The 25,566-nt window shown below is 36.8% G+C and overlaps 1 protein-coding gene across 3 annotated transcripts in view; it reads left to right on the top strand.

Moving 5' to 3' along the window:
- The window catches only part of GRID1 (glutamate ionotropic receptor delta type subunit 1), a 511,185-nt gene that overhangs the window by 478,431 nt on the left and 7,188 nt on the right, over positions 1–25,566 (top strand). Inside the window, exons 13-16 of one of the 3 annotated variants that reach the window (XM_052677976.1) lie at positions 5,082–5,277; positions 13,343–13,509; positions 14,815–15,055; positions 15,316–15,402. In XM_052677976.1, coding sequence (XP_052533936.1) covers positions 5,082–5,277; positions 13,343–13,509; positions 14,815–15,055; positions 15,316–15,402 — 691 coding nt within the window. Of the gene's footprint in view, positions 1–5,081; positions 5,278–13,342; positions 13,510–14,814; positions 15,056–15,310; positions 21,751–25,566 lie in introns of those variants that run through there. The other 2 variants (XM_052677975.1, XM_052677974.1) reach the window with 2 other exon arrangements.

The raw sequence follows: 25,566 nt of genomic DNA, 5'->3' as shown, positions 1-25,566 counted from the left end.
TGAACGCTTCCCTCTGCTCTCAGATTTCTAAGCCTTTTCTTTCCACTTGTGATAGTTAGTGAAATAAATCTTTTTTCAGATAGGATTGTATATGCTAGGTTTCAACTCATAGGTAGTTCTTGCACTTACCCTGGTGGTGTATGTGGTCAAATCAATTCAGCTACTTTTATCTTTATTTTGATGTGTAAACTTTATTTCCTAGTATGTAAAACATGTATTTTCCTCCAGTAAATGTTCATTGAATCATAGAATGGCCTGGGTTGAAAAGGACCTCAAAGATCATCTAGTTTCAATCCCCCTGCCACAGGCAGGGTCACCAATCTCTAAACCAGGCTCCCAGAGCCTGAAATGTTGTTGAAAAGCCCTTATAGTTAGAATTTGCAATTGTACTTAATTATGTACATATAATCAATTCCTAGGCTTTGAAAAAAAATTGAAATAAAGTAATTTCAAGGTATTTAAAAAGTAGAACTTGTAGTATATTTTTGTATATATTTCCAAGGTGCTCCATTTTGGTAAAGCAGCTTAAAACTCTCATCTTCTCCAGGTTGATTCATCTTAATGGCAGCCGTCACCTGGAATATTATGCTGCATTGAGCAATGATGTTAGGGTGCTGGCATCCCTAGGTAAAATAAGAACATAACTTTCCCAGGCAAATGTGGAAAAGCATACTGTGATTTAGGGATTAATATTATTTAAGAAAATTGATTTATTTACTTGGGAGGAATTATTTATTCTGTATTGTTTTTCCAAACATATGCAGTAATTCAAAGGGAGAGGCTATTCTGAAATGTACTCACAACACAGCAGAGTGCTGATGCCCACTCTTATGTCTAATCTTAACCTATATTATTTCTACTAGTTCATGTGCAGATGAGCAAACAGGAGCTAGGCAGGAAAAATACTGCATCATTTTTTAAACATAATGCTGTGGATTCAGAAACTGCTAAAATGCTAACTTTTCTTAAGTAATAGCAAACTGGAAAAATACAAACAGTTTCAGTGTTAAAATATTTGCAGTGGTGAATACTAATGAGAAATTACCTCTAAATCAAGGAGCTGCCACTATTGCCATTATGGTCTCTTTAAGGCTGAAATCAAGATAAATACTACTTGTTTTTACAGTGGCATAGAAGAATTCATGACATTACTACATAGTTATCTTGTTGACAGACACAGAATTTACACATAGGATTCCAGATGTGCAACATTCTCCTAACTTAAAAGAAAAGGAATAATTAGGAAGGTGAAAAACTCAGTAAATAAATATTTTTTTGCCTTAAAAAAAAGAAAAAAAAAAAAAGAAAAAAAAAAGATTTTTAAAAAAAATTTTGAAAGGAAAGTTTGCTTATTTTTTTGTGGGTTTTTGTCGCTGTTATTTTGTTTTTGTTAGTGTTTTGAGGTTATTTACTTTGATAGTGATTGACAATCGTGAGAGGCAGTTTTGGATGAACAGCTGAGGCTGCAGTATTCGAGTTGAGTTAATTGGTCAGCAGTTACTTCCAAGCACCTGGTGACAGGTTTAGTCTGTCCCTTAGATAAGATTTGTTCATACTGTTCATCCAGAAAGTCTTTATAGCACCTCTAGAGTCAAATCAACCTATGCTGGCAGAACCTTTTTTGGTTACATATCTACAGCTCTATGAGTCTCTTACAAGTAGGAAAGCATTTCCAAACAGTACAACTTAACCAATATTTTTATTGTGTCAGTTATTTCTAATGGTCTAATTATAAATGCTAGTACAGCTATTGCCTAAATGTTTATTCCACAACATTTGGTTTATGTCAATATGTTTCTAAAAATTGAAACAAACAGTTTTCAGTTGACTCCACTTGTAGTAATTGCTACTCCACTGGGAATTACGTATCAATCGTCCTATCTATCTAGCAGATATTATTACACTGGTTAAATATTTCAGCTGGTAACTCTGTTCTGTTTGGATGGACCACAGATATATTTACTTAAATCAATTGGTTTACATGTACTTGCCAATTACAGTAATCACACAGTGGATGTATTTATCTACAAATTGAAGGTCAGCTCCTATAAGTGTAAGTGAGGAACATTGGCTTTTTCTGCTTTACTAGCTTTATCTTTAATCACACTTACAGAGTCCTTAATGGGTTGTGAGATCCAATAATTGAGGTGGTAAGGTTAATGGAGCGTCTTGTTATGCTGCACATTTTTGTTGCAAATAATTTTATTTATTAAATGCATGAAATCTTTACTGCAGGAAAGTGAGCCAAGAATCTGAGTAGCAAACAAAGGTGGGTTCTGCTAATGGCTATTCAGCAAAATGAAGAAGTCTAGGAACAAAGAGTAGCTGCCTGTAGAGAATGGCATAGTGCTAATATATAAAAGTATAAATATATGAAAAATATATGAAATCTGCACTTGTGATTATCTTAATTCATCCTATAAGACAGGAGATTTCAGTGCAGAAATATAGTAAAAGAATTTTTTTATACTGAATAACAACTGTTGTCCAGACCACTCCCCATCAAGATAGTTTCTGGGATAGTTCTGGCTAAGTGGTCCCTTTGGTGCAGACATAAGGTTACCTTCTTTCTCTGACATTCACCATCTGCATGAATTTGTGCTGCAGGAGCCACTCGCAAGCTTGGTTACCTGCTGTGACCCTGGCTGTGTCCTTTGGAGACCTTCTGACTCGCTCAAAAGATGTTTTCAGTAGTGATACAGAGAATCTCCTGTGTCAGGAGCAGTTCTTACAATGGATCAAGTAGGGCACTGCAGGAAAGATGTGCATAATCCTCAGGACATGCAGTATTCTTTATTATCCTTGTAGGAAAATTCTGCCAACTAAAGGGATCATAGTTGTGTTCCACGCAACACCCAAGCAAAGGCTGGGCTTTCCTCCCTGCCACCTCTTACCTACTTATTGGGCCAGCAAAGCACTTGATTTATACCCAGAATTTGCTCACTGCAATGCTTAGAGAATTGAAGAAAAATGCTTTTCGAAAAGCAAGATGTACTGTGATTTTGTACAGTACTGATTGTCAATAAAGTGCGATTTAGCTAAAACAAAAGTAGTGATTGTCAATAAAGTGTGATTTAGCTAAAACAAAAGCAGTGATTGTCAATAAAGTATAATTTAGCTAAAACAAGAGGCAGATTTCTGTCAGAGTTCCCATGCAGAGGCAGTAGAAGGGATCCACGTTATGAAACATTATGAAAGCTACAGTTTGCTTTTTTTGAATGCTTACATTTTCAACAAGAATGACAGCGTGAACAGTAGACATTTGTAAAGTTGTTATCTGCTGAAAGTCACATTAAAGTACAATAGCTAAAGATGCTGCTGCTAACGTGCTTCTTCCTTGTATGTGCTTCTACAGGCACTGAAATCTAGACAGCAGACTGTGTTAAAAGGGTTGCCACAGAAACCCTGCGTGTGTATTCGGCACCTTTCTTAGTCATTTGGACATACAATAGACTGAAATGTGTCTTTTAACAGTCAGATCATCCATCCCCAGGATGTGAGCAATTTCATGTGATATGATGAAGCTTATTCTAAAAAATAAAGAAGGAACTAAATGTAGCATGTAATCATTTAGATCAAAATTGGAGGAAAAATGGTCCTGTTCAATGAAATGTACCAGAAACATTTAGGAAATCAGAATATAACTTTCAGGACTGTTAAACAGAGAGAGAGGACTGATACAAATTCTCTCATTTTTTATTAGAATTGTTGAATATCTGGCAACCTACAGGGTGTTCATTTCTGTTTTACTGAAGTGGTATATATGGAGCAAGGGAAGTAACATATCTGGGGTTTGATGCAACTCCTGGAGTTAGCGCAAACCCACAAGTGTGCAAAAAAACTGTTCACAGTCTTAATGAAAGCTGCTTAGCAGCTTAAAATGATAACAAGTCCTTAACACAATTTAAGAACTTAAACCACTTAAAATTTTAGAAGCAGCGTGTGAGTTGGAAGGGTGTTTGTAAGGGTAGAAGAGGCAACCCTGCTGAGCTGCGGCTTTGGGGATGGAGCTGGCAGCCTCACATGGTGCCTCCAGGTAAAGGGGCTCCTTGGGAACCAAACTCGGAAGGCCTGAAGGTGATGTGATGGGAGGATGGTAGAGTGGATGGGAGACTTTAGTTTGATCTCAGCTAAAGTTAATTGGTAGTTCATATGAGAAGCATCTGAAATAAATCTTATATGAGGTTATGCATTTATGAGACATAAATATATATATATCATAATTTTAGATACAGTTTAGCCCGTGCTGCCACTCTGTACCTGTACAGAAAAGTGAGATGTGAGAACAAAGGAAGAGGACACAGGAGCAAACATTGGTGGCTGAAAATAGAAAATTGACTTGATTCTGCTTCAAATGTTTTGAAACTTGGCCTGGTTCTCAGTGACACAGGCAGTGATTTACACCTTTCTGTGCTGAAAAGGCTGTAAAACAGGAGTGAATTACATTCAGTACAATTTGAAAATAAATGATGCATTCACAGTCACTCAAGTTGAGGCCCATTTACACTTCCAGGGTGGTATGATGAGTAAATGAAAGTTAGACCTCTGTGTGAATGAAAAATGTCTGTTTTACCAGAGGCTGTGAAGAAAAGAGGGAGAGGGACATGGTAGAAATTGGAACCAAGGCTTTTATTTGTTTGTTTTAAAAAGTCTTATTGATTTGGAGTCAGGTGGAGTATTGGTATAAGTTCCAACTAATTCCACTGAGTTCTGTGAGGTGGTGCCAAGGTGGCTGACAGTTTATATTTACAACCTTTTCCTGCACTGGGGTATGTCTGTAATGGACTCCCTTTCAGTGCAAACTTGGGATAATATTTAACATGGATTATCTACCCAGAAAGTCTTTATTAAGGTTAAAAAACCAAACAAACAAATTAAAAAACATCAGGTATGACTGAGTTCACATGATCTCAGTTGAATTCAATTACTCTTTGGTTTTCCTTTATGATGAAAGGGAGAGATACTCAAATATTGCCTGATATTGATAAATGCCTTCCGACTGAAGACAAAAATAAATCATTTAATTAAATTTCAGTAGCATTTTATGTTTCACTAATATCTCAATATTGCTTGAATTTCAGAACATTTCAGGACCTGTCTAAACAAATGGATATATCTTACGGTACAGTCAGAGACTCAGCAGTATATGAATACTTTAAAGCAAAAGGAACAAACCCTCTGGAGCAGGATAACACATTTGCTGAACTGTGGAGGACAATAAGTAAGAATAATGGGGCAGATAATTGTGTATCGAACCCTTCTGAAGGCATCAGGAAGGTAAGACTGGATTACAGTGCTCTTTATTTAATTGTTGTGCTGTATCAAATTAGTTTGCGTGGAGTTAATATTGTTGAGTCACATTAATGCAAGTACATCGTAACTGTAAACAAAAATATCCTTACATAAAGTTCCTTTCAGTAACTGCCAGATAAAAGGCATCTTGTGAGGTTGTGATTTTGAATTAAAGTACTTTAGCTCTGCCGAAATCTCCAGTATTTAAATCCTCCTTTGGAGCTGGCTGTAAAACTTACAGGTTTCTTGGCAGCTTTGGCAATACCCATCTTCAATGATATTTTTTATTATTCAGATTTTGACACTTGTCCTTTGCTCTTTTTTTTTTTTTTTTTTCATTTGCTTTGAATTAAAGTAAGTATTGGTAACATGAGGAATGAATGAAAATCTACTGATGTTTCTTAGAACAGAACTTTCATGCCAAATTTCTTTGTTTATTTGAGACTTAACAAGCACATGCTCTTTCACATGTCAGAATGCTTTCACCTAATTTTTATTTCTCTCAGATTTTTTGATGAAACTGAGTACTGTTGTAATAATCAAGGTATATATAGTAGCTTGAGATTCTACATCCTTGTGCTGACTTCTGTTATAAACAGTCCTGGTTAAGTTCATGCCCACACTTTCTCGCCCTTAGTCTGCTGCTCTTCTCTGCTTTCCATCTTGTAGCTTAGCAGAAGCAGATAATAAATAGCAGCAAACTGCATGTGTCCTGAAGTATATTGTGGCAGGTGTGCAGAAGTAGCCAGTGTAATTTTAATGTGATTTTCCTTTAGAGAAAAGTGTCTATTTTTTAATTGAAACAACTTCTAAGCTGTCAGTGAGGAAAAATAAAAAAAATACTGTTTTTTACAACACCATAACCATAGCATGGCTGAACATCTTAATACAAGCCATCCTATTTCCTGAATCAAAGTCCTTTGATATAAGATTCCCAATTGTTTGTGTGACTTCTGGATAAAATCCTTATTTTTGGAAAAACATACTTCTGCCTTTTCCAGTACAGGAGTATTCTGTCAATAGTTTTGGTTCCCCCTGCATTTTCTCCCGCCTTCCAGCTGAGCACTTGGCTCAATTAAACTTTCTTCCTCTGGTAGAAGGTAGAACCCTGGCTATAGAAAAGTCTGCAGTGATTTGATTTTCTTTTCTTTCTTTTTTTTTTTTTTTAATTTGCTTGTCACTTTATCCAAATGAAGCCTCTATTTCAAGACTTTCTTAGCAGAGACATAAGTAGTGCCAATGTGTTCTAATCTATGTAGCATGACATTAAAAACAATATATAAATAAAACAGTTTACCATAGAAAAAAAAGCACAAAAAATTACCTTTTTTGTCCCTTGTTTGTTTTGTTACCATTCTTACTGTCAGCAGTAAAGCTATAAATACTCTCTTTCCATAAGCCTATTGCATGCTGCCATTTGTTGTAGCTAGATTTGCCTAAACTTTAAATGTAACTGTGGACTGGCAGGCTGTTTGGACTACCAACTATGTTGTCTGTATGGAGCTGGCAGCTCTGTCTCTTCTAACTAATGTTAAATCTTTCATACTGAGTTTGATTTTAATATTGTAGGGTGATTTTTATATAACTCGATCACCTCATTCCATTAACGTCAACAATAACTGAATTTACCTCAGCTCCCAAAGCTGACCAAGGCTGCTATTTAATTAGGCACGTAAATTGAGCTCAGTATTTAATAACATTGTCAACTAAACGTTTGTGTTTATAGTTTAAATGTCGTTCTTGCTAACTCATTGAGCTCCTTGAAAAAACAGACAAGTCAGCCATATCAAATATTTTGGCTAGAAACTCTGTTTTCCTAAAGAAGAAATGGTATCGGCCAAAGAAATCAGACTTTTTATAAACTCTAAACACGTGCTGCTGCATGAAAGAGATGTACATGTACCTTAGAAATGCTTTATAGGAAAAGGAAAGTCTAAATTCCTCCGGCATATAAAGATACCTAACACATTTTCTGAATAAAGACTTGCCTGGAACAATGGAAAAAAAAAAAAAACAACTACTTCTTCTCTCCTCTTGCTCTCCATTTTCTTCAGACAGCATCACAGTTCAACTGCAGTTAAGTAAGAAAAAAATAAAAGCCTCTTCAATGCAAAACAGGAGAGTACTGCTTACTCATGCAATAGGCAGGTATTTCCAGTCTTTGTCTCAATTCCATTTTCCTCTCTCCATTTCCCAGACATGTTTCTTCTCCCTTTGACTGACTAAAACCAAACAGACAATAATGGAAGAATGTCCTGAATGCCACAAAAGCTTTTGGTTGCCATGGAAGAGGTCACTTTCAGACATAGCACAGCCCTGTAGCCACAGTGACCATCTCCCATTGTCAAAGCACAGCTTTTGCAACACAAGTACGGCCACAGAGACAGCATTAATGCACTGCGAAGTCACATAAGTGGCAGAAAAACATTTCAGAGCTGTGGGGGCAAGTTGCTTTTGTTCTACTGCCATGGGCATTGAAAATAGTCATTGCAGATGTAAAATATCCACCTATTCATAAATGCCTCCGCATAGAGTAAGAGGAATTTGCCAGACAAATCACAAGTCCACGCAGAGCGCTATTTTGCCACTTGAGTTTTCTGGTAGTACTGAACAGGACTGACTAATTCTGTTGTATAGAAAGTTTCCTTTTGGGTCAAGCTGCAGCCAGAATGTCCCGGAAGTGCGCTGTGCATAGCTCTTGCCATGTTATCTCAGATTGACATTGATAGGGGAATTGCATATATCCCTAACGTATCTGCAAATATGAATGAGGTGTTCACATAATACCCCATGGCAATAATTTATTGAGGGTAATTATTAGTTATCACAACATACCTAGTAACTTGCAGCATTTCTCATTGTGAGCAGCCATTCTTGCTTTGGAAGAACAAAGTGATATGTGCCGTGTATACTCTCATGTATCTCACTATATGTTTATATACACGCACACACATATATATGTACATATATACAAAGATACACATGAGAGAATGAAATTGCTTTTGTGGCTTTTTAACAGTCTCCTTTAATGGAGACAGTTTGTTCTTCTGTGTGGTCAATTTGGTGCCAAAATAGTTCTGAATTGGTTCTATTGGTTCTTTTCTTCCTGTATATTGCTTTTGATGCAATGATCAAAAGAAAGTATAGTACAAAATATGAATGTATCATTGATTTATGCAGTAGCACAGTACAAGTGCATTCCTATCTTTTTTACTTCCTTCCAAATGTTTCTCTCCTTTAACAAACAATAAACATCAAATGAGATCTTTTGTTGTTGAACAGACACTTCTCTTCATTTTTATTTTGAGATTGCAAGTAATTTAATAGTTCCATAAAGAGGATTTTTTTTGAAATATTTTTTCCTGTGATTTACTGTCCACACTAGATTTTGCATTGTGAATTATTATGGCTCATCCATATATTTTCACGGATCGTCATAAATTTCTTCATTTTTTGACCATGATCAGCCTCTGGAGTAGAAGCAAATGCTTCCTTAAAGCCCAAATATATTGCATCCTGTAGTAGCTTCTAATGATATTAATTTTAAGTAATTTCAACAGGATTAAGTGGCAAGTTTTTTCTTTATTAGAACTGTGCAGCTTCTTCTAAGGTGCTTTTGAAATAGAAAATAAATATTATCCAAGCATGTTTTTGAACTATTCTTCTAATAGCAATGTGAAGGTCACTCTTTGATATTTCTGTGTTACCAGCTATATAATGGGATCATCTACAGTGACACTCCATTTTGGCAATAGATTAATGACGAATGTAGCATTATTGTACTTTTTTTTCCAGTGTGGAAGCTTCTTCATAAGTTGCAGATGAATCACAGGCCTATCAGTGATAAAGCTGAAGTTCAACTTCTTTTAAAGTATTGTTAGTTCTTACCACATGTTCTTTGAAAATACATAACTTTACCAACAGTAAGACAGGACCCTTTGAAATACATTCTTCCATCTCTCTCTATGTTGAAGAGTAACATAATGAAATTGGTTACTGCTTTTCAGAAGTATTACTGTTATCTTTATGGTCCCTCTTATTATACCAGGGAAACAATCTTCCTTGGTCTTTTCATTTTTGATGATTGCAAAGAAGGCATTTTTAATGCAAGTTTCTTTTTTCTTCTGAAATTTGTTTTCCTCAATCTCTTCAACAGAAGATAAATCTGCTATCTTTGGTGTTAACCGCTACAGAAGTTCAACCTGGGTGGAATATATGACCACTTTGGCTGAATTTCTATGAAAGAGTTTTTTGAAACTTTTAACTGAGTTATTTCTGTTTTGTTCTGCAGTGTGCCTGCGTGCTGAAAGTCACAAAAAGGCCATAGCAAAGGAGCAAAATATGAAAGCCAATTAAAAGCCTAAACTGTAGCTTACTATTCTGTGTTTCATTTCAATCATTCTTTCTTTCTCTATCTTACCTATTCTCAGCTGGTATTTACCACATTCCCTTTTACTGTCTTTTTTATCTATGTTTTCTTTGCAGTGGTGTCTGATCCTAGAAAATTTGGGACCCAAAAACAAATAGTTCAAGCTTGAAATGGCTAGGCTGTGAATGCAAAAAGCATGAGGATATGGAGCTTTAATGTACTGCAGTCATGATGCAGTTGCATGGATAGATACATCTGCGTAAGGTGTCATTAAAAAAGCCTATGTTTCCTGCTTATACATCCCATGGGCCAGTGCACAGTGTCACTCATAGTTTAGCTTGTCTGCCTTCACCTAACAGCCACAACAGCCATTACAGGGATATGAAGCATGCCAAATTTAGATAGGAACTTACTGTTTAGTCATAAGGAAAATTTCTGTGCAACGAACATGCTAATAGTATGAGATTGCTACTCTTAAGAAAAGAAAGATCTGCAAGAGGAAGAGATTTTGGAAGAGAAGAATCTTCCCTGAGGAAAAAGGAATCTTTGGGAAGTCGGTTTTTGACAATTAGAGAGGGGAAGCAGTTCCACGTTCAGTATTTCTGGAAGTTAAGAATACACATAATTAAGAGTTTAAAACTCAGATTCCTGTTTATGTTGAAATGTACAGTCTATCAGAAAAATACTGCTCAGTGGATGCCACTGGGTAGAATTGTTTGTCATAAAAATACTAAATTGATACAGAGAGACTCAGTAAACTTGTCATTGACCACTTGTATTCATAGGATGTAACTTAGGACAGCAATGTTGCAAATGCTAGAGAAGTAGACCTTGTCAAAAGATCTGCTGTCTAACCTTGAAAGTCAGCGTACAGAGCTCTTCTACATAAAATGAAGTGCAGAAAACTGAGGCTTGAATGGTAGAATCAATAATGTGATTTTCTCTAGACACTGCCTTATAATTGAAATCGAATATTTGAGGAAGACTGTGTTCCTCAAGTATTACTAAGAAAAAGATGAGGAATGTAGGATGTGTTGTCGTTCTTTTGTAAACTGTTAATTTGAAAAGATGATTTATTGGAACAATTCTGAAACAACTAAAAGATCCAGCTATTAAAAAAAGAAAGAAGAAAAAAAAAAACAACAACCCAGAAACCAACAAGAAATCAAAGACATTTTATTACTGTGATATAGGTGAAATCTTCTCTGGGTCTTCTTTCTGTGTGTACACCAGGCAAGCTTTTGTTCTCTAGTAATAACAGATTTTGAACAAATTCTGTATAGGGAAAAAAAAAAAAAAAAAGCTGTTGTCTTTGGTCCTTTAACTGTGGCTTTTAACACAGAAACACTTGCACACAGTCTTGTATTGTAGATAGCAAGAGCCTGTGTACTGTTTGCCACAGAGTAAAACCTGAGATGTGCAGCCAGGAGCGCTAGTGGGAGGAATGCCATTGCTCCCAAGCAGGTAGGAGGCCTCACAGGTGTGGAAACATAAGATGAGAATTGTTAAAGTCCATCAGAGGAAGAGCAGAGGGCAAGATGCAGAGGCTTGCTGCTAACACCATGGTTATTTCCAGGTACATGCCCATTCAGAAAGTTCCTTTGAGAAGCACATCTTAGGCTTCCAAGAGTGCAGTTTACCATCTGAATATAAGCTAAATACCCCGAGGAATCTCCTTCCTTTCCTTTTTTTTTTTTTTTTAATGCGTCTTTGTGTTGATAGATTTGAAGCCTTTTCTGACTGTCACATACAGTAAGCAGTGATTTATTTCTTGATTCCTCCTTTCCAACACCAGTACTAGTCAGGTGGATGGCCAGGGGAACTGGAATACAGATGTGGAAGTCATGCAGTACCATTTGAGAGAGATTTTTTTGTGACCAAGCTTGTATAATTAGTCATATTAGTTAAACCAATATATAGTTTAACAGTAGGATCTTGTGGCTCCTACTTGTATCCTGCAGTCCCTATGCTGAGTTTTAGCTTTAAATGATTGTTTTGAGCTAGCAATAGCTGTCTGAAGCAACGTACGTTAATTACTGTTACCCTGAACTGACCGAGAGATTGCAGGAGAGAAAGAGGAGCTTGACTGGCCAAACCTACAGTGCTGGTATACATTTAAAAAATCTGTTTTCAAAGTGGTCAGTACAGGATAATTTGAATCTTGCCAGAAACAAAGGCTATAATGTATTGCTACTCTGGTGTAGTTCAGAAGAAAAAGAATTTGGGGGTCTTTGATTGCATCGATGCAGACAGAATGTAAAAGAGAAAAGGAGGTGAATTGTGGCAAGTAATTTACAGAAAATCCAAAAGCATACTTTTCAGTTTTATTTCCCTCGATTCTATCCGTTACAAGATAATTCACCCATCTGATTTATTATCATGTTTAAGCAACTGTCAAGGACTTCAGAAAGCTATGATTTATACTAAAGCATGGTGAAATTAACTTAGTTGCTCAAATGAGGAAATTAATTTAGTGAGCCTTATAGGCTTACAGGTCAGTTCTTTAACTGAGATTACACAAAATGGAAAATATATGGAATAACGTCAGCACTGCAGCCATTGGCAAAGAAAGTTTAATGTTTCAGTTTCCAGACTTCAGCTTCCTATCTTGCTTTGTTTTGACCTAAAGAAATCAGCCAAAGGTGGGCCTTTGTCATTTATTTTGTTTTTTGTTTCTTAAAAAGAAAAAAAATGTCTTGGAAATCTGCAGTCATGATTATTCATTTATTTGCATTAGCTGTTCCCATCCATCTGTTCTTCTTTTGTGCTCTGTATATTCACTTGAGACTAAAAATCTTAAATACTTAAATTTATTGGGAAACCGATGATTACTTTAAACAAACAAAATGATCACTTTTTTCCTTACTGAATTTCTATCCAGACATTTTTCTTACATCTTATGTTAAGTAAGGTGATTTACATTCATCATATTCACTGCATGCAGACATTGGCTAGAATGCCAATTAAGGCTGACATTTAAGGACATATGCATGAACGTGTGCTAAAATAGAACAATATTTGTCCCAAAACTGAGCTGACAAGAGATGCTGGTGATTATTCTTGTCTGTGGGGGGGAAAAAAAAAAAAAAAAAAAAAAGAAGAATAAAAAAAAAGGAATTCTTTTTAAGCTTTGTGTGTGATTTTTTTGTTACAGGACTAACACAGCTCTTGGAGGGCACTTCTTTCACTTACACATTTACTTGAGGGAATCTGTAAAGTTTCCATTTTGGTGACTGCAATGATTAGGGAACACCACTAAGTGCTCATCCTGTACCTGTCTACTTACATAAATGTATGGAGCTCCTGCTAATCCATGTCTCCTACAAAACATACATCAAATTTCATCAGTTAAGGCAAAGGCTTTGATTTATAATTAATTACCTGTTATGTAAGCCTTGCCTAAACTTACAGAAGGCTATGTCATCCTATGCTCTCTCTCTCTATTAAAAATGGAAGACATTTTAGAGAGGTTTGAAGTAGATGATGTACTGCTGGGAAAAGCATAGATGAGGTAATGTTATGGGGGAAGACTTAAAAATGTATTAAGATGCTGGAGGTCTATAGATGTGACCTGGTGAAGTACCAGCATCGGGCTTTTTATTTTTGCTTTTTTTTTTTTTTCTCTCCTATCTAGAAATGTGGTTTAGTTTAGTTTTTGTTGTGTTTGTGTTGTATTTACAGGCAAAGAAAGGAAATTATGCATTCCTGTGGGATGTGACAGTGGTGGAATATGCTGCGCTGACAGATGATGAATGCTCTGTGACAGTCATTGGTAATAGCATCAGCAGCAAAGGATACGGAATTGCACTCCAGCACGGAAGCCCCTACAGAGATCTTTTCTCCCAGAGGTAAACCAAAACAAAGTTCATTTTGTAGGATTCTTCTCTGCAACCAGCATGGCATCCCATTGATGGTTCACTTCAATTTTGACAGTGACAATTTGCTGAATAAATTTAATTCTCTTCCTACAGTGACAGCAGAAAGGTTATAAGTTCAGTCTTCAACAAAGCTGCTACTTCTGCTCTGTGTACTTCTGTTTAGGGAGGAGGGAGTGGAGATGGTGTGTGGCTTCACATCTCTGAGTAGCACCGGCTCTGTCGGAAAAGGGACCAGAGTTCCCAGAGCTCTGTATGAGCTAGGGGAGAGATCAAAGAGAGATTCCTGATTTATGTGTTTTTCAGGCTATGAAACGATGTTCTTCCATACAGTAAGCAAGTAATAATGTCTCAGTTTATCCTTTAGGGTGGAGAGACATGCTGAATGTCACAATAGTACAGGAAAACAAGAATTGTTGATTATTGCATGGCATTACTACAGTATCTGTGGCCATTTGGTGGTCTATGAGCTATGAGCATCTTTTTCATGTCAGCGTGTACACTGAATGGAAGACATGCAGGTGGGCAGGCATGTGTGGCCCTAGCAGAAGGTGAGTGGGTGCACTGCTCCAGACAGGAAGCTGGAGCAGGATTTCCCCATCTCACTTGTTCTTTATAAGAGGGAGTAAAGCTCCAGTTGTATAACCAAAGAGAAAGGGTTGTTAGTAAACAGCAAAAATAGTTATCAAACCAAATCCAAAATGAATCATTCTTGGAGAGAAAGGACACTTCACAAGAGGCAAAACAATGATTAATTAGCAGCTGTTAACAAAGTAATTCAAGCATGAAGTAACAGCACTGAAGTAAAATCCTTTTGAATAAACTGCATGTGCTGAACTAAATAAGTTGGTCGCTGCTTAAGCACATTTGTATGAAGTGGTGCACAAATAGTAGCATGTTTAGTCTCCCATGATTTTAAAATTACTGTGGGAGAGCAGCAGTGAAATGGGCTGCGTATTTCACTAGTGGAACCAGCTGCTGCAGCTGAATGTAGCCAGACCAGCCATGACAAACTGTGGAATATGGTGATTTCCCTTGGGAATGCTTCTTGCCTTGCAATGAAATTTCTGACAGTCATCCTTCCTCTAAAGTTACTCACTGAAGTTTGCCTGCTGTTGTGAGCAGAATGAGTTTCAGATTAATACTGCATGGGGATGGGGGCTTGCAAGACAGAGTTTTGAATTGTAAGGCAGTTCATGTAACAGGAAAAGAGTGCAAAAAATGTGGAAAAAGATGTAATTGAATGTAATACTTGTGTGTGTTTTTAAATTTCTGCAGGATCTTAGAGTTGCAAGAAAGTGGAGATTTGGATGTTCTTAAACAAAAATGGTGGCCACGGATGGGACGTTGTGACCTGAATAGCCACACAAATGCACAGACAGATGGGAAGGCTCTCAAGCTGCACAGTTTTGCAGGTGTTTTCTGCATTTTAGCAATAGGCCTTCTACTTGCCTGCTTGGTGGCAGCATTGGAGTTGTGGTGGAACAGCAACCGTTGTCATCAAGAAACACCGAAAGAGGTCCATAACTTTTATTCTTATCACAATTAGAAAACAAGTAGAAAACATGAAAAAGAGAGCAAATGGAAGGTGGGATTTTAGGTGCTCTCATACAATAAATTTGATTTATCTTGATTCGCCATACTAAGCTTTGCATATAACTTTCTGGGTGGTTGTTTCTAAACAAACAAACAAAAAACCACAATATGTCATTTGTGCACATGAAAGGTGCCAAACTGACAGTCCTGGAGACTAAAGTCCTCTATTTATTTATAGAGCAGGTACAGCATGGGCAGCAGCAGTGCAAACTTCCCCACATTGCCCCACCAATGTGCCTCAACCCTGACCTGGAGAGACCACCTTTAGGGGTAAGAGTAGTTCAGAAACATGCCCTCAGCCTCTCTGCTGTGACAGGGAGGCCAGCCATGGGCACCTGGTTGTGCCAACTGTGGTGACGGTTTCTCTGATCTAAGACCCCATCTGCTGGCTGTGAGAACCATGTCCATCTTGCACAGGCTAGGCAGCTGCCAGCAGCTAGTGGTTGTTTTCCTTCATGGCTGACTTAGGCTGAGTTTGATGAAGTACATGAGCAATTAAAAAGAAACCATCTACTTATTACTGAATAAGCCATAACTGCCATGACACTGTTTAAATGCTTCTTTTCTTTTGAAATCAGTTTTATTTCTAAACCTAGGGGCTTCTGACTGAACTGAATTTCATGTGACATTTTACTTAGGAGCATACATCTGAGAATGTCTTGTTTTTGAAATGTTTTGCCACAGTAGGAATAGTTAGCAATGCTATGATAGAATAATCAGTCCATAGTCAAATCTGTCTTGCATGAAACCTGTATTTGTTTACATAGCTTAAATGTTTAACAAACTAACCTCTTGTAATTTTTGAAGCAGAGGCACTTGTAGGTGCTTTCATCTTGGAACAGATGTTTATAACAAGAAAATAATAGCAGTGAGCTGCACTACAGCTGGAAAATAGTACATAGCCCATCAATTACAATCTGTGTTTCTCAGATTGCCAGGAGTATTACAATAATTGACACACGCATCACCTGTAAGCAATTCTGCCAAATGGGATCTGATGATATATGTTGCAGTATGCAATGCTGTGAAATATTTATCAGTAAGATTCCATTTCTCTGAGTCCCTGCTTCTCCCATTTGAACTCATCCATCAAGTGTCAGTGATAAACATCTGTATCGTGTTTGAGGGACAAAGCTGCAAAGTCACTTGCCTGTGGCTTTGCAGTGTGTAATAGCAAAAGAGAGATTTTGGTTAAAAGGAGGCATGTCTCCACTTCGTACAATGCAGCACTCCAAAAGCAGCCAGAGAGAGCACAAGTGCAGTCTTGCATGGAAACCAGCTTTTGTATGAATGTAAACAAGTATTTAATTGTTCTTTGGTTAAATAATTTGTTATTTTGCCCTTCTGCCTTGTAGAATTCAGTCCATGTTAGTGTAACTAAGGCCTAAATCATAGCAGTGGACAGTTCTGTTCCCACTGTGAAAGGCTGGCAAGGAAGGAGCAAGGAGACTGAAGGGTTCTAATATTACATATAGAGCATTTGTGTTGCCATACTCTGGAGCACCTTCCTCTCTCTGCACTCAGAGGCTCACCTTTTGCATTTTTCTGGTGTGAGATGAGTATGAGCCCCAAAGATAGGGTGAAAGAATTGCTCACTTTTATTGCAAGGACTTGTAAATACTTAGTTTCCATTGCTAGGAAGGATCTGTCTTCCTGACTTTAAATATTTCCTTTATGCTTATCTTCTTCATTTCTCTTTTTTACCTGTTACAGAGATTACTACAGATCCCTGTCTTTACTGTCTTTTCTTCCCTTCCCATTCCCCTCCTTCTTCCCCTTCCCTCCAGTATGCTTTAGATTAAGGGTGCTCCTCACATCCTCTTTGACAGTTTTCATGATGAACAATAAAATACTTTCAAGATTCAATCTTTCAAAGTATACTGCAGTTACTGCAGTATTACTGTATTACTGGAGTATACTGCAGGTATGGCAAAGTTGCACTCAGGAATATTGCCTGTGTGTGGGAATGAGCATAGCAGATGTAGGTTAAGCAGTACAAACTAAAGTCAGGCATAACATGCATGAACAGGCTCAGAAAAGAATGGTCTTTGTGGGTGCTGCTGAGAGATGGAACAGCCAGTGGGATTCCTGGAACAAGTAGGTGTTAAAGCTGAAAGAGAAAGTGAGTGTTCCAAACAGAAGGGCACCAGGGATGAGGGCTCACAGGTGTGAGAAGACAGAGGAGGAAAGCATAAGCATGCCATAAGGTTGTACAGCATGAGGGGTTCTGAAAGAGGGCAGCTGGGTGCAGTGAAGTGCAGGAGGCCAAAAGCATCTCTAGAAAAGGTCAGAGGAGCTGGAGAGAAGAGTGTGAGCATAAAATACGCTTGGATAAAATAGTGGAAGAATGTTGCAAGCACTTCTCAGTAGATTAGTTATAGAGACATTTATGTACTAGTGAGGAGGGACTAAAGGGTGGTTACTGACTACAGTAATCATGATAGGAGCCATGGTTTAGAAGAGATGGTGGCGTGCAAATTGCTTGAGGATTTTCAATGTATGTAAGGAAACCAAGTTTCAAAATTTTGGATAGGATTGAATCCAAGGACCCCAGGGACCCTCTGTTTGAGCCACACAAGTGAGGAGCAATAACTGAGCTGTGGAGACTGAAAGCAAAACGAGGATTTGATTTCAAGGCATTTATTTAGGGATCTCTTTTCTGTAACTACATATTGTCTAGCATTTCTGCAGCAATGGCCATAATAACAGAGCTGCAACATGTATATCATATAAAAAACATTAAAGCCAGCATCTGATACTCCATCCAAGTCTTTAGTTCAGTAACAGCTGCCAACGTAAGCCATTCTGCTGATTTCATTTTTCTTCTGCTTTTTTCTTCTTTTCTTTTTTTTTTTTTTTTTTTTTTTTTTTTTTTTTTTTTTTTTTTCTTTTTTTCAGTCAGGCTTTGGAGTACCAAACCTGAGTATTGTGATATCACCTACAAATTTTGGGAATTAGATTTTCTCCTGACTGTTTTTGTCTGTGCAAAGCCTGTGAGATGTCACTGAAGGGAATGATTCCCTTGCGGCCAAATATTACACTTAGGCTTAGGTAGTCACCTCATGCAGAAAAAGAACAGCATTCTCTGCAATCACCATTAAAAGTCAAAAGAGGCAGCCTGGCTACTGTGACCCTTAAACTGTTAGGAATCCTGTAAAGCAATTGCAAAAAAGTGGCTTCAGGATTGAATGAGGAGCCGATATAACTTGCTGAGCCCTTTTAGAAGTTTCTGTCTTTGGCTTGACCCGCTTGTTAGACTGTCATGCTAATCTGGTGTCAACTAGAAAAACAGAGAAGTATTGGGAAGGTGAATTTGTGACCACTCTGACAGGTTTATGATAGGGTTGGGCAACTGCAGCTTGACAAAGAAAAAGAGATTTTAGAGACTGTCTTTTTTTTCCTTTGGGGTTGGTGTGAAGTCTGTGGCCACAAAGACCTGAACAACATTCATTAGCATTGGAGAAATATTTTCAGCTGGTATTAAGGTGTCTTTGCATTTTCCTCTTCCCCTTTGGCTTTTGTAGAGATCATTCGGAATCAATCCACTGAGGTATTCAAGGACTTGGAGCTCTGTGTGATATAAATCACAACTCTTAATTAAAATCAATGTAAAAAATGTGATCTTAACTATATAACTATGGGCACTGTTTTTTGAACCCTGACACCATAACCTGGACTTTACAAATGTAGATGATATTTGTGTCAGAGACTTTATAGGAAGCACTATGTCAGACTACTTCTAATTGGAAATCCTTTGTTGCCTTTTTTTTTTTTTTTTCCTATTTTTTTCACTTAAAAAAAAAGCCATCTCCCAAAATTAAGCAAATTATATATTTTCTACCCATAAAGTCAGTTCATTAGGATGAACTTCCAGGAAAGAAGGACTTCTTTATTTTTCCAGAACAATCAATTGCCCTTAGTTCCCAATTCTGTCATGCAAGCAGTAGTGAAATTTCTTTAAGAGTAACACAGAATCACAGAATTTCAGGATTTGGAAGGAATCCCTAGAGATCATTAAGTCCAACTCCCCGGATAGAGCAGGTTCCCCACACAGGTTGGCTTCCAAATGGATCTTTAAGTTTCCAAAGAAGTGCCTGAGTCCTTTTCTAAAGATTTATTCTCTAAAAATCTCAATGTGATCATAATGCTTCCTTATCAATTCAGATTAACAAAAGAAAGATTAATTTCAACATCAGGAAAATTGTACAGCTGCAAGACCATCTCAGGTTCCATCTACTTGGGCTCAAGTCTGTGGTGCATTAAAATTGAAAACGTATCTGGTAATGTTTAAACATTCTTATTATTTCTGCTTATGGGAAATTTACTTTTGGCCATCTTTTTCAAATTGGATTTTCTAGAGCTTATAATCAGCTTCTCCTAATTGCTACTAATGCCCAGATATTCTACACTCACTGTGAAATTTAGTCAGCTCCTACATTTATCTCTACATTTTAAAATCTTGAATTGACAAAACGGCTACTCAGGCTGCAGTACTGATACCCAGTCTTTCAACTATGATCAGCTTCAGAGATTTGGGGAATTGCAAAAGGAAAAGTGAAAATTAATATTAATTTTGGAATCTTTGCCCTTTTTGAATAGCTGAGCAATCCCATGAAATTACTGAAACCCAGTGGCATGAAATGTCAAACTTTCAATATTTATCTCTGTATTTCTATGTCCTTTGGTCCCATGCTTTTATTTCATGATCTTTGTTAACTCTGATGTAATCTGGATCATTTAACTACCAAGGGCTTCATCACATCATCGGATTCTTCCTACCTTTTATTCCATGAAAATATTACTTTTGTGACTGAAAGACAGTTTGCAAATGTTCCTTGTTGTTAGGATCTGGTACAGCTACTTCCTGCAGTGAACTCAGCAGCATCCTTTGTGTTCCTTTGTACTTTATATGCTATGTCTCACTGAAATCTACTCTTCCCCTTCAGAGATCTCTTCAGAACTATTAAGATATCACTTCTTATTCATCCACATAACATACTCCATATCAACAAAAATATAAAAGCAAAAGTTATATTATCATACTATTCATGGAAAGAAAAGTTGACTTTTTCACTTTTCGCAAGGTGCATTCACTAAAAAACAAATTAATAGATCACCTTTTGTCAAGTAAACTCACTTAGAGATGTTATATGAGGTAATTGCTGGAAATTGATACTTGTTGCATCTTCTATGAAGGACGAGCTTGATTCACTTACTGTTATTACAGGTCTTGACAGATGATTCTCAAGAAATTCTTGCTTTGATTCTTTCTTTATTTCTGATTAATGTATATTGTAAATCAGAAGTGTATTTTCTCCAGACTGTGCTGCTCCTAGCAATGTGTTTCAGCAACCGTACCCAACATGTTCTTGATTTTGTAGTGCATGCAGATTATTTTTTCAACTGCACAAGGGGATTTAGCATTGTTTTCCACACGCTGAGCTGTTACTAGCCATTTCCCTATAACCTGTGTCTAGTTTATAATTCATTAACAATCACATTCTTTGCTTAGTTTGTGATTTCTTAACTTTCTGTTGCTTCTGTTACTTCTGTCTATACTCTGCAATGTTTCCTAGCATTATATTATAGCAAGAGGTAGCAAAAATTACCCTGAAAATTACAACAAATACCAGCATTCAGGATGAAAGAAAGCAAGCCTGTATCTTTTGCCAAGGATGCCTTACATGATCTGCCTTAAGTTCCCCTTTTCCCATGTTTGATGCTACACAAATTCCAGCCTACCTCAAAAATCCCTACTTCCAGCTTTAGCACTCTTAAGAGTTACCCACTAGGACTCTTCTCTGGCACTGGAAGAATATGAAACCCAGAGTACCTCAGAAATTGAAATATGAGTAAACAGATATGAGTCCAATGGATCAAAATTTGTCACTGCTAAGAACTGAGATCTGCACCATATTCACTTACCATTATTCCACAGCAGCTAGGGCTTCTATACCTTCAGCGTGGTGTCAGCGATGTTGGTTTGGATTATTAAAGTCTTATGCTTTCACTGTTATTTTCATTATCCTTGTCTTGTCTGTCACTTCATTTACATCATCTCTTTTGTGTTGTTATCTTTTTACCTGACAATTTGATTTCCACTGGGATGGTTCCTTTTGAGAGTGAAAGGAAACATGCGGCCATCAAACTGATGTTTTATTTTCTTCACTGCATGTCCTCTAAATTTTATCTCTTTTTTAAATTATTTTTTTTTCTGTATTTTTATGGCATGTCTGAAATCTTTGTACATTTTCTGCTCAATTGCATATAAATGATCATTTGTTTGTACCGCTGTATTGTATTCTACTTTTCTAAGAATAAATAAAGTTTTTTGGGGAAAATAAATAATGCAAATGCTGGCAAAATAATGCATTTCAATGCCATCTAGAAGTTCAGTTTCTAAGTAACTTCAAATATAAAAGGTTGAAAATTTTCATTTACCTGGCATTTTCAATTCAGCAAAGTAGTGTTAGGAATCGGTCATTACAGAATGCAAAAGTTTAACATTATTTTATGACAAAGTACAAGCAAGAATATCAGAGAAAAAAAAAAAAAAAAAAAAGGAGGGTAAATAAATGGCCATGTACAGAATTGATAATAGTTGAAAGAGCTTTTTCACTAACTCAGTGTTATCTTTTTATGTGAGTGAAGAAACAAGATTTTCTCCTTAGAGGCCTCTAATGGTGAAGTAGATATTCTGTAATATCTGGTTGCAGGCAATGTGCTCATCTGGAATCCAGTGCAATCAGTAATGTCCTGCTATCGATCACATAGATCTAGGTCAAGGTTGCAAGGAATTAGAATTGATATGTCACCCCCATGATTAAGGACGTTGGATCCAGGCTCCTGATACTTACAGCAGTATTCATGCATTCACTTGGTTCTAGTATATTTCCATAAGTGCAAGAAAGGGATTTTTGTGTTTGCTTTAATTTTTCTTTCAGTGGTATTAGAAAGCCCGAAAAGATTCTTAGGGATATTATCTGGATTTTCTCAGTATAAACCTTAGGGGGGAAGGAAAAAAAGAAGGAAAAAACTGAAAAATGAAGAGAAATAAATTTTAAAAATGAACGTTGCCATGCAGAAAACTCAGAAAGAAACAACCTGTTTAAAGCTCCAGTTTGGTAATGAACTTAGGTATTTGCTTATGTTGCATTACGTGACCTGTCCTAGAGAACTTCAGGGGTTACTCATGTGCTTGGCATGAGCTTATGTATTTTACTGAATTGGAACCTTAATGCATCAGATTCTTTTTAGATTCTTTGCACAATGTTTACAGAGCTAATGTTTGTATATTTTATCTCAGCCTATGGTGGTATTTGAAAGTTGGCTTCTTGAGGGGATGTTGAATGTTCATTAATAACGAGTCAGTAAAAGTTTAAAATAAAAAACAAAAAACTACAACATAAAATGTGATTTTATTTTTTTTTTTAATTTATGAGTTTGTTCCATTATTGCTTTTTTTTTTTTTAAAAGTAGTTTTCAAAGGGACCTGGGTCTTGATCCAGCTAGGGATTTTAAGTATATACATAAAATTAAGTGAGAGTTTGATCCTAACCACACTGAGCACACACTTCCATTCACCTTCAGTGTAGGATTAAATTCAGTTGCTTTGAAACCTACGTACATCTGAAATTGGACATTGTTTGCAATGGGATGACTTGCTGAAGAAGTCTTTATTTTTTGTGTCACAAAAGTTGCTTGAACAGTTAGGTAGTGTCTTATAAACCTGAACAGCCTCTTTTAAAGGGTATTGGCTTCTTGCTGAAGAAGAAAAATGCTATAGTAACAGGCAACTTATAAATCTATTTGTCTATTGAAATTAAATTTCAGTTCGAGCTATCTAACGATTTGTTCCTTTCTTTTCTCATGCTGAAATAGGATCTTGTGCAGTTTCCAAAATATTGCCCTGAATGTGGACGCAGAAATCTCTAAAGAGTTAAATTTTAAATAAAATACTTATAGGTAAATATCAGGAATAACAGTTTTCTAAGGCTTTCTCAAAGCTGAAGTAGAGAGGAGAGTCTTTGCAAGGCAATTATTGCTGGGGACCAAATGGGTTGTATGAGCAACTCCTTATGTCTCCTCTGCCAGCTCTCTCGTGTACCTTTGACACAAAGTGTGGAAATTTCTGAGTTTAGGCTGTAAGGTGAAGAAGGATGGTGATAGAGCAATCTGTTATGCTGATGGTCCAGTAGAGTAAATCACTCTGGTAAAGGGTAGTAATAGGGCGAAAAATTATGTCATTTATTAGCTCTATAATAATGTAGGATTTAAAAGCTATGTAAAATAATGTAAAGAATGACATTAATTTTAGTGAGTTTTGGAACAAAACTTCGGTGAATTTAACATTTAGCTTGTAAAAAAAATTATCTGTCATCTCATAGAGTTATCTTAGATGTCATAGTTGAGTTCTGAAACCAGCACCATTTTCAAGGATCATCCTATTTGGTTACAGTGGCTAGAAGTTGCTATTTCAAACCAGAAGTGTAATTAGTATATGTTTGCTAAAGAGTGAAATATGAAATATACTGTTAGCCTCACTGTTTTGATCCTTTTTTGTCTCCCCACATCTTCTTTTCCCTTTCTGTCTGGAGATGGCCAATGATGTGAGGCTGGGCCTCAGAAGCATGGTGAGAATTTATAATATACAGATAATTGGTTTGTTGTTGAAAATGCCTGCACAGATGAATCCTTGCTAGTTTTCTCCCCACCTCAACCTCTCCCTGAAAAGTCCCCTTTGACCTAATCTTTGTGTTGCTGTAAATGCCTGTGACTATAGTATAGGCAGTGTGTACACAGTAAAGGTTTCCTTTTGTACAAGTTCTCCTTTCTCCTAAAAATATTCCTTTTGAGAGACTTTGGCATGCTTCTCCAACAGCATTCATTCAGTACTGCATTTTGCTGCTTGTTTTGAACAATGTTTCTATGCACTCTTACTATCCATGCATTTTTAAGTTCATGAAAACTGTGGAAACATCTGTTTAATGTGAACTAGTCATTCACTTTCTTTGTAGTTGAATCTACTGCTTGTGAACTGAGGTTGGTAAGGATTTTAAAGCTTGAATACTTCAGCATGATGTTGAATGTCTCCTTCTATACTAAGAAATGAAGATGCTACCATAGCCTCTTAACTTCTAGGTTTGAGTATGCTGTTGGTTGTGAGGACTACCTAGTATTTCTTTGTGATTGCACTTAGTTCATGGGTTACAATGAATGCGGGAATAGGTCACTGCAAGAGACTGTGGGTCTGCCTGTCATCACCTAATTTGCAGTAGATGTCCCATCAGTACTGTTGCCTGCATATTTGTTCACAGTGATGTATCATGAAGTTGCAGTTGAAGAGAAAAAAAAAAACAATAGAAAAAAAAAAACAATAGATGTTTAGTTAATTTGAATTGGTGTGCATCATCTGTTTCAATGGCCCGGTGGGGAACTAACTCTCCTCCTGGCACAGACTATGGGACAGTCATGGCCATCATCAGAATTAGAACCCTGGCTAGACGTGACTTCAGGTTAAATAGAGCCACCCTAATCAAGGGGAAAAAGGTGAGTGTGAGAAGATGTGGACTACTTGTTGAAATGCCTTGATGCTGCAACAGTTCTGTAGCAAATCTCTGCCACTTCATTGGTCTTTCATGTTTTGGTAATAGTTTCTTTTACCAGTTATAGGTATTTTCTGAATAGGGGAAGGTGAGAATGGAATTTGGCAATGTATCTATAATATATTCCTATCACAGTGATATAAACTTTTCAGTATTCCTTTATTTCTTACTTTTTTTCAGATTTACTTTCCCTTAGAAAGGAAAAAAATATTGCTTTCTCTTCATAACAAAATGTCTGCTCTCTGGTGAAAACACACCTCCTAGTGAATAAGGTGGCATCTTCTATATAGATTTTAACAATGTTTTATTTCTTCAAAGGTGATTACACATCAATTTAAATTAATATATTGCAAAGCTCTCTTATTTCTTCTATCATTTCAGTTGGATAATGGTTTACCAGACCTCAACCAGTGTCAGTCTCAATGCATTCTTCTGACAGCTGTTTCATGGATAATGGCTTACTTAATTGCTAATTTAAAATACATGGTATTGTTTCTACTTATAAGAGCAGAAGTTTGATTGCAGAATTGGGCCTGTTTATAAAAGCAGGTTTTCAAATAGACTCTAGAGATGCATCTCTATTTATTTCTAGAAAGATAATGTTATGGTCAAACCAGCATCTCGTAGAGTACACTCAAAAACCACTCAGCAAATTTTATGTAACATTAAGTGCTGTTTGACTAGGTCAGTTGCCTTTGTTGAATTAATGACAGCAAGCATACATCATCACTACATCTGTTTACACATCTGTCTGTATTTCACTGCGTTGTCGACTGTGGAATCTCTAAAAATAATGAGTGTGGCAAACAGATTTGTATTTAAAAGGAGC

Source organism: Tympanuchus pallidicinctus, unplaced genomic scaffold, assembly GCF_026119805.1.
Source record: "Tympanuchus pallidicinctus isolate F22 unplaced genomic scaffold, pur_lepc_1.0 scaffold16, whole genome shotgun sequence".
In the NCBI taxonomy this organism is placed as follows: Eukaryota; Metazoa; Chordata; class Aves; order Galliformes; family Phasianidae; genus Tympanuchus; species Tympanuchus pallidicinctus.
The sequence above is the reverse complement of the archived record's forward strand: the minus strand, read 5'-3'. Positions and strand labels throughout refer to the sequence as shown.